This window comes from Anolis carolinensis, chromosome 3 (genome assembly GCF_035594765.1).
Source record: "Anolis carolinensis isolate JA03-04 chromosome 3, rAnoCar3.1.pri, whole genome shotgun sequence".
Lineage (NCBI taxonomy): Eukaryota > Metazoa > Chordata > Lepidosauria > Squamata > Dactyloidae > Anolis > Anolis carolinensis.
In genome coordinates this window covers 162,423,275-162,441,359 of record NC_085843.1, presented here as the reverse complement: position 1 = coordinate 162,441,359, position 18,085 = coordinate 162,423,275, and the positions used below count along the sequence as shown (strand labels likewise).

Here is an 18,085-nt window from a genome sequence, read left to right as displayed (position 1 = left end):
AGACAATGGAATATTCTCAATGTGGTAAAATAGCAACATGTAATTTTAAGACAAATACATGTAAGTTATTCTGAATATTTATTACAGATATCTGCTTCAACAATGATACCATCAAAGCAAAACACATTAAAGAGCATCCCTGACAATGCCTTATCTGGAAACTGTGATCTGAAGTTCAATCCCTTATTTGAGCCCAAGTGCCATTTTTGTGGACTATTTGGTAAGCATCATTTATTTTATCTGTGATAAAATGAAATCTGATCGAAATACTGATTTTGCTAGTACAGTAGAGTCTCACTTATCCAACATAAACGGGCCGGCAGAACGTTGGATAAGCGAATATGTTGGATAATAAGGAGGGATTAAGGATAAGCCTATTAAACATTAAATTAAGTTATGATTTTACAAATGAAGCACCAAACATCATGTTAGACAACAAATTTGGCAAAAAAAGTTGTTCAATACACAGTATGAATTTAGCACCAAAATATCACAATATATTGAAAGCATTGACTACAAAAATGCGTTGGATAATCCAGAACGTTGGATAAGCGAGTGTTGGAGTGAGACTCTACTGTACTTTCTGACATGAAAGGAGCTTAGTGCATTGAAATTTTGTGTGGATATTCCTTATTTGTGTCTCTCATCCTCCATGAGCCTACTAGGTGACTTTAATAAAGCCGCCACTTCTAATTGTGAGACTATATATACAATATGGTAACAAAAATATGGCACAGTACAATTCCTGTATCCACATTCCAAAACCCACCTGGATACTTGAGACCATAATGACAAACCATATATATTGAGTATAGTTAGGCTGAAACCTATCATAGAATCCCATGAAAGGACTTAAAGGCGGCGGGGGAGGGGGCACATAACTCTTCTGGTTGTTTTCTGGATGCAGGTAAGTGAAACCATGGGATATTGAATCTGAATGAAAGGATCATACTGTATAGCCAAATGTCAATTATAATAATCTTTTGCTGTTGGGAGTGCAAATGGAGCAAGACCAGTGTTTATGCAAATATATATTTGACAAGCATTTGAGTAATGAGTAATGAAATAGCTTAGGATTTTTAATTTGAAAAAAATGGGTCTGAGTTTCAAGTGCCCTGAGTGGTATAAGAGCTTCAATAAAAGAATTTGGAGTAGCCAAATTTGAACCTCATTTTCCTCATTACTGCTGTAGATTAACAACACTTTCACAATTTGCTTAACCTCTTTAGGGTTCTTGCGATGTACACAGTGTAAACAGGTATATTACTGTTCGGTGGCATGCCAGAAGAAAGACTGGCAAAAACATAGTGTGGTATGTAAGAAAGTTCAATTGAAGTAAGTTCATAGATTGAAATACTATTTATTTAAGTAGGATTTCTCAGTTAAGTTGAAATATATTAGCTTTGCTTTCATTGTTGAAATATAGAGAAAGTCCCTAAGTTTTAAACATCCAACTTACATCTGACTCTTAGTTTAAAAAAATGCGGGGCAGTGGCGCTAGGTGGGGTCAGAAGCACCAGTCATCAGCATTTGCTGAGCCTTTTGCACTATTTGAAAATGTTGAAGCATTTCATACATAGCTAAAAATAAGTAATATATTAAGACATCTGTGTCCAAGTAGAAACGCCATACCATTTTTGTTAGTATTGTGTGGGTTAGAGCCACTTGAGATTTTTACTGCTGTCTGTATTCTCATTAGAAAGATTTAACCTCATTTCTTGTCTCTGAGACAACAGGAAGTGAGAGGAAATCTACCCCTAGAAAAGGAAATTTACTCCTGTAAGAGTTATCATGGGGAAAAGGCTCCTCTACTGAATCCTTATCACCAATCCTTGTTTCATGAGAACTACAAATTTTCAAAATCTAATCAACAGAAAGTGAAATGAAATCTTCTGAACAGGGGCAAAGAGCAAAACAAATGTTATAGGGGTGTAAGCCCTTCCCTATGTTACCCAAAACTAAACACATTATGGTTGTAGTTACACTTAAAAAAAATCTACCTGTTCCAACTTACACACAAATTTAACTTCAGAATAAACCTACAGATCCTACGTTGTTTGTGATCTAGTTACTGCTTGTAGCTTTGAATATGCTTTTAATGGAATTTAACTGAATTTTTAATACTATTTATATTTAATTCTGTTTTAATGTTTGCATATTTGTATATTTTAAATTGTATGCTAATGCTTTTATGTTAAACTGCTTTTAAGTCTCCTTCGGGAGAGATAAGACAGGGTATTAATAAATATAATATTATTAATAATAATAATAATATAAGTCAGTTGGCACTGAGTATCCATTCATGTATTGCTAAAACAAGCATGCTAATTAATAAAATGCTTTTTAGTACAGATAAAGCTGAAGATAATCCAAAACCATCAATTGAAATAAAGAACAAGGTAGGACTTCAGTAGTTTTTTGTTTTAGTGATAGGGAAAACCTTTTTTGTTGTGTATAGTTAATGGTATAGTTAAATATTGTATTCCTGTAAGCATGTATGAGATCTGAATGTTTTTTGTTGGCATTATGAAAACAGAGGTTGTTAAAGGATCTTAACTGTATCCTGCTATTCAGATAAACCAGGTAGCATACACAAAAGTGAGGTACTTTTAGAATGCAAAAACCATCCCATGAGGTATCTCACCTTTGTCACATGAATGGTTTACTGTGAACTTCTTGTGCAAGTATGTTAATATGTGACAAGTTAGATGTTCAGTCCTATGAAAACAGCAAAAATAATGTAGAATTTACTTTAGGAACTTTAAGTGTATGAGACAGTTTGCAATAACATCATCTTTAGAATATTAAATGTACACTTTATGTTTAAGAACTACAAATTGTGTTTTTAAATTTTTTCTTTGATACAAATTGAAATGTGAGCCAGCATGATATAGTGGTTGGAGTGTTGGACTGGCTCTGGAGACTAGGGTTCAAAACCCCATTCATCCATGAAAATACACTGGGTGGCCTTGGGCAAGCTTGAAAGGAAGGCAAAGATTAAAAAAACTCCTCTAAACAAATCTTGCCTAGAAACTCCCATGATAGAGACCTTAGAGTCACCACAAGTCTAAAAAAAAAACTTGAAGGCACACAACAACAAACAAATTGAGGTAAAGGCCTTGAATTCAGGGGAGTTTCTTAATTGTAAGGAACCTTTTGGATTTTGCCACTTTTAAAATATGTGAACTATCAACAGTACTAAAACAAAGAAAACTATTTTGCATCTCTTTTTCCTTCATAGTGATGAGCAAGCATACCAATAAAAAACAGAAAAGGAAATAAAGAACATGAATTACAGTGATTTGAAAAAGTGTATATAGTTTTAGCTAGAGGTCTATCTGCTGTATATTTTAAGATAACAGGGGAAAGTAGTAAATCTATTATTGTCCGGCCTTAAATATTTTATTCATTATTTTAAAAACAAAGCTGTGATTACCCCCCCCCCCCTCCCCCAGGAAGACCTCAGGAGAAAAAACAGTCCCCTCCTCTTTCTGGTTTCTTTTGGGTCTTTATATCTCTAGGAACATGCTACCCTCCCACAGTAGAATTAATTTCTTATCCAGTTTTGTTCAGGAAGGTCCCCTGTCTTTCAAGAGAGTTTGCAGAGCACGTCAGTTGTGGGGAAAGAGGAATCGAGCATAATATCTTACATGAACTTCCCTTAATATTCTATTGTCTATGCCATTGCTTTTTAAAGCCATTTTTGCACGATCTGTGGTATATAGGTATATAAAATAGGTATAAAAATTAAACATTTGCTGATAACATATCGGCATTCACAAGGCTTGCAGAACAGACTGATTTTCCTTTTTATAAACTACAACTGAAGCATCTTCTGCAGAGCTCAACAGATTCATGTAAATGTCTAAAGTACTAGGTGATGTTCGGAAAACTTACTATTGCCAGGTTTTTTAAATAATCGCAACATTGAGCTAAGGGAACCCCATTTGGGGTCGGGATCTACAGTTTAAGAAGCAATGATCTATGAAATAACTCCATTTAAAAGCTTGTTTGTGCACAGTAGTACTCTGGGTTAGTTATACAATGGTACCTTGAGTTAAGAGTTTAATTTGTTCTGTGATCAAGCTTTTAACTCAAATGCTCTTGTCTCAAAGCAAAATTTCCCATTAAAATGCATTGAAATCCTATTAATCCGTTCCGGCCTCCCCAACCCCCCCCCCCCCCATTTTTGTTAAATGTTTTTAAATAAGGAAATGTATTTAATCAGTAATAAATAATGTATAAGTGACATAAAAAAGATCAACTTTAAAATGTTAGAAACACAAAGTTGTGGCAAGGAAGCACATTTGGGCAAAAAAATGTTGGCTAGTGTAACAGCAAAGCAAAACCTGCACATTCACATGGAACAATAAAAATTGAAAGATCATCTTTAAAATGGTAGAAGCACAAAGTGAAGAGGCAGAAGAGAAGCATCATTTTCTTTATATAGTAGAGTCTCGTTTAACTGATCTTCGCTTATCCAACTTTCTGTCTTATCCAACAGAAGGATATGAAAGGCCTTACTGTATCAAGTCAATTTTTAATTGTACAAAACTCACATCATGCCAGGTTAACCCCAAGAAACTCCATCAATGCCTACTTAAAAGTCTCTCTTGTTCCCTTTGCTTTGTGCCAGCCGGGCATGCAACCCTTAGCCACGCCCACCAGGACAACTTGGCGCTTGGGAAAGGGAATGAAGGAGGTGCTCCTGGGAGGGAGGGCCCTTTTTTTTGCCCCCCTCCCAATTGTTAACCCCCTCCCAAACCCTTGAAAACCCTTCCCCAAAGAGAGAGAGAAAGCTCCACACACTTTACCATGGTGCATCTTCAGTAAAAGGATAGTGCACAGCTCCTGGATGGAAGAAAGCAGGACGGTTCCAGGGGGGGATCAGGTCACCAAGATCTTGGCCGAGGGCTTCCCAAGTATCCAAGGGAAGGGGCTCCTGGCCTGCGGTGGGGGTTTGGCCCGCTTTGGCATTCATCTCCGCTGCCATTCCTGCAACTCAAGGAAGCAGAGTGAGGGATCAGCTTCTCTCCTTTGATGGGGCTCCCCATCCGTCTTGCAAGGAAAACCTGAGCTGGAGAAAGCCAGGAAAGGAGACAGAGGAGGAAAGGAGGGAGATTGGCCTTCGGGAATGTCGTGAAGCCCCCACCGGCGGTGAGTCAGTCAGACAGGCCAGGAAGGAAGGGAAAAGAGGAGAAGAGGGAGAACAAAGGAGTTGGAAAAGAGGCTCTTTTTTAGCCCCTAAAAAAGATGCACACATTTAATGTCCCTTCATATTATCCAGCATTTTTGTTTATCCAACGTTTTGCCAGCCCGTTTATGTCGGATAAGCGAGACTCTACTGTAGTCATTCCAGCCTCTCTCTCTGTCTTGCTCCCTTTCCTCATGAAGCCAACATACCAGGAATAAAAACTACACAAAATCAACTAACCCCAAGTTCCTCAAAGTGGGCAAGAGCAAAGCAGACCACAATCTCCCAAAGTGGTCAAAAGCACAAGACACGGAGGCTGCTTCTTTGAAGCCCTAAAGCCCTGTACTCTTGAAATAGCTTTTAACTCAAAATGTTGCTTGTATGTCAAAGCAAAACCCAGGCTGAGCAATGGCTCTTAACTTTAAATGCTCTTAAATTGGTATGCTCTTAAGTCGAGGTTCCATTGTATAAGATGACTTAATATTGTGAATAGTAAATAAATAGCCTTCTGTTTCTAATAGGAAAATGTGGTATCTGTGAACACTAATAAAACAGTAGAACAGTGCAAGAAAACAATGATTTCTGATTTGGGCATGTTGGAGCTCAGAAAAAATATGAAAGTAGAGGTAAGTTCTCCTTTCATCTCATTTAAGTCTGGATTTTTCATTTGAGTGTTATTTGACATCATTAGACTTTCTTATCTCTTTTAATTATAGGTGTGTGTTGATCGAGAGAAGTGATATAATCTAAATAGTAAAGTGTGGAGTAATTCTTCATTGCTGGCACTATTATTTTGAGTAATATTTCATTACTGACACAAATTCTTTACATCTGGTGCTTTGACTTAAATATTAATACAATTCAGTTAATTACACTACTTCTTTCAGCATAACCTTTTCCTCCCAGGGCACAGTGACCGAATTTCTTAATCCTCATGAATTCTACATACAAATCAAGACAGTAGAAGTTCAAACTAACATAAGAAAACTTTCTAAGGAACTCAAAAATCAAGTTGGAATAAATCTAAATGAATATTTTCCTATCAAAGGGGAAGTTGGCATTGCACAGTCCTCCTTGGATCAGGTAAACATAATATTTGACTATGCAAAGTGACCGTTTTTGTTTATTTTAATTTATTGACATCTTGCTTTTCTTCCAGAATGGGATTTATGGTGGCTGCCAGTTGACATTTGGCAGACTCTGAAAAATAACATAGTACCCACATTATAACCTTGATAATTTACTACAAGGATTAGTATCCCAGATATTCATGGAATGCCATTGTCATCAGCCATAATAAACATCACCAATAGTGAGGGATGGGACTTGTGATTTAGTAACTTAGCTCCCAGGTGATAATATTATCACAAGATAATAGTTCTCATTTGAACATGTGTGATGATAGAACGGGCAGTAGCCTCTGTAACTCATAGTGATAAAACCATATAGTTCAACTTTCGACTCCAATTGATTTGTTCCTAATTTTTCTTCAGTATTTAATGCAGATGAAAAGTGTTGGGATACTAAGTTGCATTATGTCTGGGAATTTCTATCAGGATATAATGATTGTCTGGAAGTTACTGAATCTTAACCTAAGATACATCATAGCTAGGAAACACATGATTTTTGTGTCATATTGGATTACACTATGCTAGTGAACTGTTTTCCTCATGTGGCAAATGATGACTCTGGAGACAAATTCCTGTTTGTGTGGAGACTCTTCAGTAACCATGCATCCTTAATTGGGTGAAGAATATTTGGCGGGTGGGTTTTTTAAAAAAGAAGAGCATGTATATATTCCTGCAGTAGACCTTTTTATACAGAAAGTATGTTTTCTTTGCAAGAAACAGCCTATTTTATACAGACTTCGGTTTCTATTCAAAACACTTGGCTACCCTGTCATGCCACTACAACTAATATGTGTACATATAAGGGGAAATAGTCTAATCAAACCCTCTCCATCTCAAAAACATTACGTGGATGGGAAGAAAATATACAAAGATAAGAAAGAATCAGAATAGAAATGTAAAAGTCAGTAAAAGTCCGATTGATAGTTTATTTCCCCACTCCCACCCCTTCTGTGAGTTGTTTTGAGCCCTCTGATTCATTCAGGTAAAAAAAAATTAAACTACAGTAGAGTCTCACTTATCCAACACTCGCTTATCCAACGTTCTGGATTATCCAACGCATTTTTGTAGTCAATGTTTTCAATACATCGTGATATTTTGGTGCTAAATTCGTTAATACAGTGATTACAACATAACATTACTGCGTATTGAACTACTTTTTCTGTCAAATTTGTTGTATAACATGATGTTTTGGTGCTTAATTTGTAAAATCATAACCTAATTTGATGTTTAATAGGCTTCTCCTTAATCCCTCCTTATTATCCAACATATTTGCTTATCCAACATTCTACCGGCCCGTTTATGTTGGATAAGTGAGATTCTACTGTATGTATGTTTGACCTGAATAATGGTTGGAGTATTGAATTATAACTTGAGATCCAGATTCAAATCCCCATTCAACCATGGAGATCTGCTGCATAATCTTGACACAAGTCACATTCTGTCATTCTCAGAGGAAGGCAAAGGCAAACCCCTTTTGAACAATCTTGCCAAGAAAAGCTCCACGGCAAATATGTCTTAGGGTCAGCATAAGTACACAACAGCAGCATTTCAAAACAACCCCATCAGTTCTCTACCTCCAGTCATAGTATTTGTAATATGCACATAACTGTTTAGCTTGTAAAGAATGAAAAACATTCTTCTAGCTTTGTAACAGTAATGTTTAAATATGCTAGCATGTTGCACTAATACAAGATCGGAGCCAGTAAATAATTGCACTCGGGGTTTTTTTTAGGTATTATTAATGAGAACATAGTATTTCGATTTCAGTGGCATATCTCAGAGTAGAAATATTTGAATGACTGTTATTGGTCTCAAAAAATTGATATTTTTTTCTGATCAGTATGGTATCCTATTCTAAAATACATCAAAATGACATTGCTCTGACAAAACGATTAGTACTTCAGCTTGAAGATGAAATAGGATTTATTCTGTTTGGGTAATGAAAAAATATTGGTACCCCTTAATAAGTTTTTGTAAATCTAAATTTATTTTTAATATTTAGAATTGGTATAGGGTGCTGATCAAAGAGGTGGACATCCTTAAAAAGAATGGTCACGTACTATATATTGACTATGGAAATGAAGATAATATACCACTAAACAAAATTAAACAATTGCCCAAAGATATTGCTCAACTTCCACCCTGTGTAAGTATTTGTTTTAATAACTAAAGATTGGTTTAGTATGATTATTCATTATGGCAGTATGCCAGGCATTTCTTTGTCAATATTCGAATAGTATCAATACATTATCCCAAATCCAAAATGCAAAGTCAAGTAATGGATTATTTTGGTGTGATATTGTTCAATGAAACTGTGCTTTACTAGCCCAGCTATTTTTTTGTCTAGTGAGTGAGACGAAAGGGGCAGGTCTTCTCCAACCCTCTTTGGTTAATATCTCATTCTTGGACAGGGTTTCCAGCATGGACAATGGTAATAATACTAGTTTTGGAATGAAGCTCTTTACCATTTTTTGTAGCTGCATCTCCTTGTGAAGTACTCGTGAGAATGGTAGATTATTTGTATAATCTGTTTTCCAAAACAATATGTTGATTTTTAAGAAGAATGTATAAATTTATTACACAGAATGGGAGTCTCTTTAAGATTCTCTCATGTCTGCCTTTTAAGAAACTTTCTGTTACATGCTATTTGCACTTACAATATGTTTTTAAATTTGTTGGCATACTGACTATTCAGAAAATATATTTTACTTTTGTAAATTGATATGTTTTCAGGCCGCTAAATGCTCTGTTGAAAATGCTCTTTTTGTTAAAGAAAAATGGAATGCAGTCTCCCGCAATACTGTTGCTCCACGTCTTAAAGGAATGCGTTGTTTCTTAACTATTACTAATATTTTGAGGGGTGAAATTCCGTGTTTCATTGTAGATGTTACTTTACCAGATTCTGGTAAGTTTGATTAATTATAATATTTTGTTATTAAACTGTGATGATAAGCTTATATTGGCAACCATTTTGAAACTGCTTCATTATTATATCCTGCATTTCTCGCAGAATTGGGACTCAAAGTTGCTTATAATTATATATAGCTAGCTAGCTAAAAAGGCAAAAAGTAGCACATTAAAATGGGATTACCCTATTGACAATATTAATGTGATTTAAAACCTCAGGAAGCCTCTGCTTAATTTAGAGTTTACTAGCTGTGCCCGGCCATGTGTTGCTGTGACTTATGGGAATCATTTGTTGACCAAGTGGAATAGCAGTGAATAGCCCTGCAGCCTCAAAGCCTGGCCGTTTTCTTATGTGAATCCTTGTTTGGTGAGCTGGAATAAAATGGAATAGGCTAGCAGCTTGGAAGGCTGGGTACTTGCATTCTAGGGGAATGGTTTTTTGGCCAATTTGAATTGCACTGAATAGCCTCGCTGCTTCAAAGCCTGGCTGCTTGCTATATAGGGGCATACTTCCTTGGGCAGGTTGAATAGGACGGAGTAACTTCGTGGCTTCAAAGCCTGGGGATTTTTCACCTAGGGGAAATCTTGTTTGGCCAGGTTGAATAACACTGAATAGCCTTGCTGCTTGCAAGTCTGGCCGCTTTCTACCTTACGGAATCCTTGGTGGGCCACTTTGAATAGCAATTAATAGTCTTGGTGTGGCATATATGAATGCTACAATTAGCCACCTTGATTTAGCATTTAATGGCCTTGCAGCTTCAAAGCCTGGATGCTTCCTGCCTGGGGGAATCCTTAGTTGGGAGGTGTTAGCTGGCCCTGGTTGATTCCTTTCTGGAATTTCCCTGCTTTCAGAGTGTTGCTTGTTATTTACTGTCCTGGTTTTAGAGATTATATTGTTCTGTATTATTATACCACAGTAATTATTACATATTATATTTATAATCTAATATCTGCTTAGGACTGGATTATATGAGGCCCCTATATAAAATCCACACTGAACTGGATTAAATGGCAATGTGAACTCTAGATAATCCATTTGAAATGAGATACTGTGGATTATCCTGCCTTGGCATTCTGGGTAATATAGCTGTGTGGAAGGACCTTGAGTCTACACTGCCATATAATCCAGTTCAAATTGGATAATCTGTACTTTATAGGCTGTGTCGAAGAGGCCTAACTGCCTGTGCCCTGGGCGCCATTTTGGCTGAGGGAGTTGCTAGGACACAAAGGGGGCAGGGCCTAAAGGCAGCATGGGGGGGGGGGGGGGGCTAAAGGCAGCAGAGCCTACTTTTCTAACTGGCAGTTAAGGGGAGAAAAGCTCTTCCTCATCCTCTGTAATTTGGACTATTTTTCTAGGTTTTTTAATTGAAAGACATACTGTGGGTGACTATGTCTTTTGTGGCCAAATTTGGTGTGATTTGGTTCAGTGGCTTTGTTGTTTACTCCATAGTAAAACGAACATTACATATTTTAATATATATTATAAAGCTATTTTTTCTTATTTGTAGAGGCCGCAAAATTTCCCCCAGATTTTCATTTTGTTTTTCTTAGAGACAAATTAAATTGTACTTACATTTTTCCAAATAACAAAAAACACTCTTCTGAAAAATTTCATTTAAAAATTATAATCCATCACACATTTGTGTTAGATTCAGAATCCATCGAAATACTCTTGGTCTACAAGGTTGCAGCATTCTCTTCTCCACTCTTGGTCTGGTTGATGGACTTTAATCAGATACTTAATCATATAGATATTTTCTATACTTGTAATCCATTTGTGTGACTTCCTAAAGGGCCACTTGAAATTACATGCAAGCGGTTTATTCAAAATTTGTTTGAGTTGTGTGCCTATGTACACATTTGTATGTTTCCCTGGAGCAACAGCCTAAACCAAAATCACTCTATTAGAGACAATATTATTTAAGAGATATCAGTATTAATTCACTACCAGACCAATGTGATTGATCCCCGTTTTTGCCAAATCAATGTTTCATTTCATACATGTATGGAAATACATATACTTTTATCTATTTAGATCTGATGATTGCTTAAACAGAGTGGTTATTCTGTAGTGTTCTTTTCTTCTTCCTATGCAATAAATAAACACATTGGTTTATACACTCCATGGTGTCAGTTTGACATATGTCCCCCCTACCTTTGACCTAAGCTTGCTAGTCTCCATACTGTGCGCATTTACAGAGACCACAAAGAAAACGGACAGGTTGCTCAGCTGTAACCATGTTTCTTTGAGTGGTCTTCTTTGAATCCACACAAACCTGCTCGTTCCTGCCCTCTTAGTCAAACCTCCTCCTTGCTAGCAATAGGATATATTGTCCTATGTTGTTTGGGCCTCTGCCCCATGTAAGCCGCCCTGAGTCCCCGCAGGGAGATGGTGGCGGGGTATAAATAAAGTTTATTATTATTATTATTATTATTATTATTATTATTATTATTATTATTATTGGGGGTGCGAGGCCAGGGCACCCTCTATGCCCTGTGGAGGAGTGGGCGAGTTTACCGCCAAAAGCTTTCTGTTTCACTGGCGCAGTAACTCCATATTGTGTGGATTCACAGACCACTCAAAAAAACATGGTTACAGGTAAGCAACCTGTCCTTTCTGGCATTTCCCCTTATATCCTTCAATAAGACTTGGGTTTAAGACAAGGCATCAGACTTAAGAAACCACCTTTTAAGGCACCCCTTTTAAATACTTATTTCAGTGGGAGCCATATCACTTGAAGGGGCATTAGCCATTTTTTAAAAAAGATATAAATTACCTCCTCATTTTATGGCAAGATAACTCTACCCCACATTTGAAGTTTGCATCAAGTGACAGGCACCATTGGTAGCAGTTTCTTAGATGTGTAGAAAGTAAACGCTGCTATTTGAGTCAAAAAGCAAGGCAAGTGATGCAGAACTGTGAGCGGCACTGAGAATTTAGACCACCAGCGAACTGGAGCACAATCTGCCTCTCTCAGAAGTCTGCTTGTAACAGAAAAATTGAGGCCTAGCTTGGCTAAAGCCACATCAACAGATAGGGCTCACAAGGAAATCCCATTCATGTGCAGCTGCCGCTCCACGTGGTCCCTGTGCCATTAACGGCTGGCCGAATGAGTCAAACCAGCCGGAACCCCTTTTAAAAAAACAGATCGATGCACAACTCTACTAAGGAATAAGCTATTAGCAGAATGATGCACAGTTCAGGTTGCAGCAGTATTGGAGAAAATAAATGATTTTGAATACATTGCATTATTGCTACAGTTCTGTTGATATTCATAAATGTTTTTTCAGGTAAACACTTACATGACATGCTCTTGGAAATAGAAAATGTTTTGAATTTAAAAAATGTGCATATTGAGATGGGTAATTCAACTACTGGTGAGTTCTCAGATTTATATTATGTTACAGTACTTTATTTTCTGTATAAAAGGCAAAATGAAAAGCAAGCGTTAATAGAAACAAGTTAAGTTACTTCTTACTGCATTGTTTTTTTCCTGCATAGTGAGCTTGGGAGCAGATTGAGAAGTTTCATACACTTGGATAAATTACAATGTATCTTCATGTCACAAAGTTGCTTTTTCTGCAGTTTGGAGGACTAAAATGCAACACTTCTAGCTTGTGAACATTCATATGGAACAGAGAATTTTGCTCCCATGTTCGATATACTAAAGTTGTGCATGGGGAAATGGTTGCATTGACCTTGGCCTTTCTGTTGAGCTCAAAATCCACAGAAATCCCAGGCTGAACAGTACATAAAAAGCAGCAATATCCTTCTTAGCATTTTTTATTTCATTGAGGTGTGATGAGCAGTGGTTTAGACTCAAATGATTCTGGGATTCCTCATATTCAGAACCAAAATAAGAAATAGAGTACAAACACAAATATGCCAGAAAGAAAACAAAAAAGGAAGAAAAAGAAAAAGCAGATAACCTCTAATCTAACATCACCTGGCCAAAAGAAAACAAAATGAGCCTTCACCCTCTAGGCCTCTTCACCTTTTCATATATTTTATATCACTTTTTAAATATATTTTAAAACCTCTTACATCCAGCAATTTTTCCCTATCTTTTATATCCATATTTTTAGTTAAAACCTTTGTTTCCTGGCTATTGATTTTAAAACCTGCTAAAGTTCCAAAATCTTTCAGATCTTTCAAATTTCTCCTCAAGATTTATGTTCCATTCAATGGATTTTCAATCACCAAATCATCTGCAAATGCTTGCAATTTATAATTTTTTAATATTTAAACTAGGGGCTTGTAATTACCTATCTTGGGGACTGCCTGTACTTCAAGAACTAATATAAATAAAAGTGGTGAGAGTGGGCATCCTTGCCTAGCACTAATTCACATTTGGTTGTAGGGTTGCCACTTTGTCCTTTAAAAAAATCTTCACTTTCTATTCCATACACAATACATTTGAAAATGTGAGGAGAAAAAAGATACTCAGATGTGCAGGAGTTGGTCCAGCCTCCTAGAGCATGTAACAGGAGCAGCCCATTTGATGATACTCTCCATCCTCCATAGAAAAAGAAACTCTACAGTAACATTTGTCCTTTGTGGTGTCTGGGAAATCGCACATATGGGTTGTCAGCACATGCATGGTGCAGTTTGGAGCCTTGTAGATCTCTAAATTAAACATTTTGAGGGTAGCTTCACTCACTCCTATTTTCCACCGCTGACTGCAGCTAGGAACCTTTTCTGTCTGTGCTTTTCATTACTGTGCTATGCTTTGCTACTTGTTGCCTTTTCTAACGGTTTTTAACTCTGACTCCAACAGACTCACTGACTCTCTTCCAACAGACCTTGGACTGTGTTTTGTACTTAACTCGCTCTTCTCTGCCCTACGACCCAGGCTGGATGCAAGCTACAGGCTAGTTGCCATTATAGCCTCTGCCCCTCTTTTTAGAAAATGCTCAGCTTGTAGGACCAAGCTCCCCAATGCGAATGGCCATGCCAAGTGCTTACTTTGCTAGAGGGAGGGCCATGACATCCAGGACTGCCCCATTTGCCAGGCCTTTACCTTCCAGTCACAACAGCATAGGGAGACTCACTTGCGGGCACTCTTTTACAAGCAGGCCCTGTTCCCGCCACCACACATCCAGCCAAGTGCCTAGCACTGGAGCCATGCACTGGCGAAGGCTTGCTGGTCAATCCCTGTGCTCTGGGGCTCCAGAGGGCCCAAGGTGTCAGGAAAATCTCGCAGTTCTCCCGATGGAGCGCCTGCCAGAGCCTGTCGCACACACGAAGATGACCCAAACAATTACTGTCCAGTCAGCCTGACATCAATACCAGGAAACACTCTGGAGCAGATCATTAAGGAGGCAGTCTGCAATAAATTAGAAAGAAATGCTGTGATTACTAAAAGTCAACATGGATTTCTCAAAAACAAGTCATGCTAGACTAATCTTATTTCTTTTTTTGATAGAATTACAAGCTTCTTACATGCAGGGAATGCTGTGGATATAGCATATCTTTATTTCAATAAGACCTTCAACAAAGTCCTCATGACCTTCTTTCAAGCAAACTAGTCAAATATGGGCTAGGCAGTGATACTATTAGGTGGATCTATGATTGGCTAAGCAACCAAACCCAAATGGTGCTCACCAATCATTCACTTCATTCTGGAAAGAAGTGACTAGTGGAATGCTGCACGACTCAGTACTGTTCGATATCTTGATTAATTATTTGAATGAAGGTTTAGAGGGCATGCTTATCAAGTTTGCAGATGATACCAAATGAGGAGGGTTGGCTAATGCTCCAGAGGACAGGATCAGAACTCAAAATGACCATAATAGATTAGAGAGCTGGACCAAAAATAATAAGTATTTCAACAAGGACACAAATGTGAGATACTACACTTAGGCAGAAAAAATGAAATGCAAAGATGCCGGATGGGTGATGTCTTGCTCGACAACAGTGCATGTGAAAAAGATCTTGGAGTCTTCGTGGACAGCGAATTGAACATGAGCCAACAGTGTGATGCAGCAGCTAAAAAAGCCACTGGGATTTTAGGCTGCATCAGAATAAGTACAGTGTTTAGATCAGTGATTCCCAAAGTGGGCACTACTGCCCCCTGGTGGGCAGTGGAGTGATCCAAGGGGGCGGTGATGGCACCTATTAGGACACGGGGTGGGGCCAGAGGAGGGGCAGGGCCTCTTCCCAAGTGCCGGAGACAGGGCTGAGCACCTGAGATGCCTGTTAGGACACCCAGGGGGGTTGAGCTATAGGAGTGGGCGTGGCTTCTTCCCAAGAGCCTGAGAATGGGCTGAGAATCTTCTATACCTCTCCTGAGGTGCTTGTTGGGACACAGTGGGTGGAGCTATGGAAGGGGCTTCCTTCCAAGAGCCTGAGACAGGGCTGAGCCTCTGAGGCCTTTTAGGACTAAAGGGCGGGGCTAGGGTGGGAGCGGGGCGTCTTCCAAAGAGTGCGAGACAGTGCTGAGCCTCTGTATACCTCCCTTGAGGCGCTTGTTAGAACACGGCAGGGTAGAGAGGTTCAGACCCATCAGGCACTCGGGAAGAGGCCCCGCCCCCTCCTCTAGCCCCGCCCCCTGTGTCCTGGTAGGTGCTGCAGGACAGGCATAGAAGCTCAGCCCTGCCTCAGAGCTCCGCCCATCGCAGTCCTGGCCGCCCATTTGTGGCCCCGCCCACCTCCCTCTCCCAGCCCTGCATCTTGGACTAGGGGAGAGGCTCAGCCCCGTCCTCTTGAGCAGGAGCCATGCCCACTACTCTAAGCCACACACCCCTTTCCAGGGGACGCTGAGTCATATTTTTTCTGGAAAGGGGGTGGTAGGCCAAATAAGTTTGGAAGCCACTGGTTTAGATCGAGGGAAGTGTCTGTAGACCTAGCTTTCCTTTCATGGAAGACTGCATTTTTTGTCATGATTACTTCCGTTAGGCATGCTAGTGAACTGTTTGCATTGTGAGCAGACTCGTCTTACCTTCGTTTCCACAAATGTAAGGTGGTCCTACACACAGATGTTACCTTCTTATTGAAAGTAGTCTCCTGCTTCCATATGTGCCAAGACATTACTTTGCCAGCTTTCTTTCAAAATTGTCCTTTGTCTCTGGAAGTGGCTCTTCATTTATTGGCTGTGAGGAGAGTGCTGGCTTTCTATGTCCATAGGACATCACCCCACAGGAAATCATTAAAACTATTTATCAAGTATCGCATCAATTCTCTGAGCCAACCAGTTACCTCACAACTGCTTTCCTCTTGGATCACGGCAACTATTCTCCTGGCCTATCAACTTGCTGGCTGTCAACCGCTACAGCAAATCAAGGCCCATTCAATCAGGGCTTGCCATCTTCCGGGTGGCAACGTGATCCACTCCTGTCACATTTGCCAGCCATTACACACTGAATGCTTTGTCCAGGAAGGAAGCTGCCTTTGACAGATCTGTGCTCTTTTCTTCACTGACATGATCCCCCCTTCCTAGGTGAGTACCTTGCCAGTCACCCATATGTGCGATTTCACAGGCACCATGAAGAATACCAAGTTGTTTACCTATAACTGTTTCTTCGAGTTGTGATCTGTGAAACTTGCACAACCCTACCCATCCTCCCTCCCCACTGTTATGCCTTTTCTCCTTAGCTGCAGATCTAGTGGCTGGGGGAGCTGAGGCTCAAACCTGCCCACAGCTACTTATACTCCATAGGGAAAGTAGGTGGGGCTACTGTTTTGGAGATCTAGAAGGTTCAGACTGCACTGTGCGTAGACAACCCATATGTACAAATTTAACAGATTACCACTCGAAGAAATACAATTACAGGTAAGCAACTCATTCTTATCTATCCTAAGGTTAAAGATGAACCTTCCAGTGTAAACTGATAGAAATATGCAAATGGAACATATAAATCAGGTTTTGATACTACATTCTGTTTTTCTTAGGTTCTGCGAATAAAAGTAACATTCAAGAAAATAAATGTGAAAGCAAAGATCATAGTGATTGTCTGACTCCAAAGGTTATCTCACTATCTATAGGAGATTCATTTTGGGGTTTGGTGTCCCATATACAAACTCCAGGAGATTTTTTTTGTCAGCAGATAAAAAATGGGAGTAAGTTGTTTTGTTTTGTTTTTAGTTACATTAAAGTGTAAATACTTTTCTTCATGATCTCTGTGAATCACACAACTGCATATTTTGTACCTGCGCAACACCTCTTCAGAACCTTTTTGAGTCACTAGGCAGAAACAGTTTTGGTGGTTAACCCCCCCCCCCCCCAGTGGATAAAAAGTCCAGTACGCATTAGAATCCCTCAGTTCCCTTCATCTAAACTGCAGCCAAGTTCAGATACCTGCTTATTATGAGCTCATGATTTTTGCTGTTTTGGTTTGAAACTATCTGAACTACTAATTTTACATTAGTTTCTCCTTCCTTGGGAGAGGAATCAGGCCTTCCATTCTGCATATTATGATGTTTGTTGTTCAACTGAGTACTTGGACACTGTGGCCTTCAGTACAGTGGCAAGCACTACATGTAATGGGAAGCTCCCAAACACTGATGGATATTCTAAATGCTTAATGTGTCCTAAGAAGGGCCACTTGCTTCAATCTTGCATTAATTGCCAGGTGTTTACACCTCAGGCAAGGAAAAAATCTGGAGGCCGGGTTTTGGTCTGCCCTGTATCAGCAGGTTCTATCCCTTGCGTCTTCAACATCCACCTCGGCTTCAAAATACAGTTTGACATTAAAAGCATTGACTTCTAGTTCTGCCAAGTCCATCCCACCTTCAACCTTGTTCATGAAGGTAGCTTTGAAGTGTTCAGCTGAAGAAGCAGCTGCCACTCACCCAAAGAAGACAACATTGAATGATCCCACTTCTTCTCCTGAGAAGCCTACTATTCCTGGCAAG

The 18,085-nt window shown here is 39.0% G+C and overlaps 1 protein-coding gene across 11 annotated transcripts in view; it reads left to right on the top strand.

Moving 5' to 3' along the window:
* The window catches only part of tdrd1 (tudor domain containing 1), a 66,533-nt gene that overhangs the window by 22,315 nt on the left and 26,133 nt on the right, over positions 1-18,085 (top strand). For 8 of the 11 annotated variants that reach the window (XM_062975702.1, XM_016995067.2, XM_062975698.1 and 5 more), the window contains 9 exons: positions 88-220; positions 1,230-1,335; positions 2,348-2,399; positions 5,716-5,820; positions 6,101-6,277; positions 8,327-8,470; positions 9,058-9,229; positions 12,523-12,609; positions 17,123-17,290. In XM_062975702.1, coding sequence (XP_062831772.1) covers positions 88-220; positions 1,230-1,335; positions 2,348-2,399; positions 5,716-5,820; positions 6,101-6,277; positions 8,327-8,470; positions 9,058-9,229; positions 12,523-12,609; positions 17,123-17,290 — 1,144 coding nt within the window. Of the gene's footprint in view, positions 1-87; positions 221-1,229; positions 1,336-2,347; positions 2,400-5,715; positions 5,821-6,100; positions 6,278-8,326; positions 8,471-9,057; positions 9,230-12,522; positions 12,610-17,122; positions 17,291-18,085 lie in introns of those variants that run through there. The other 3 variants (XM_062975700.1, XM_062975703.1, XM_062975704.1) reach the window with 3 other exon arrangements.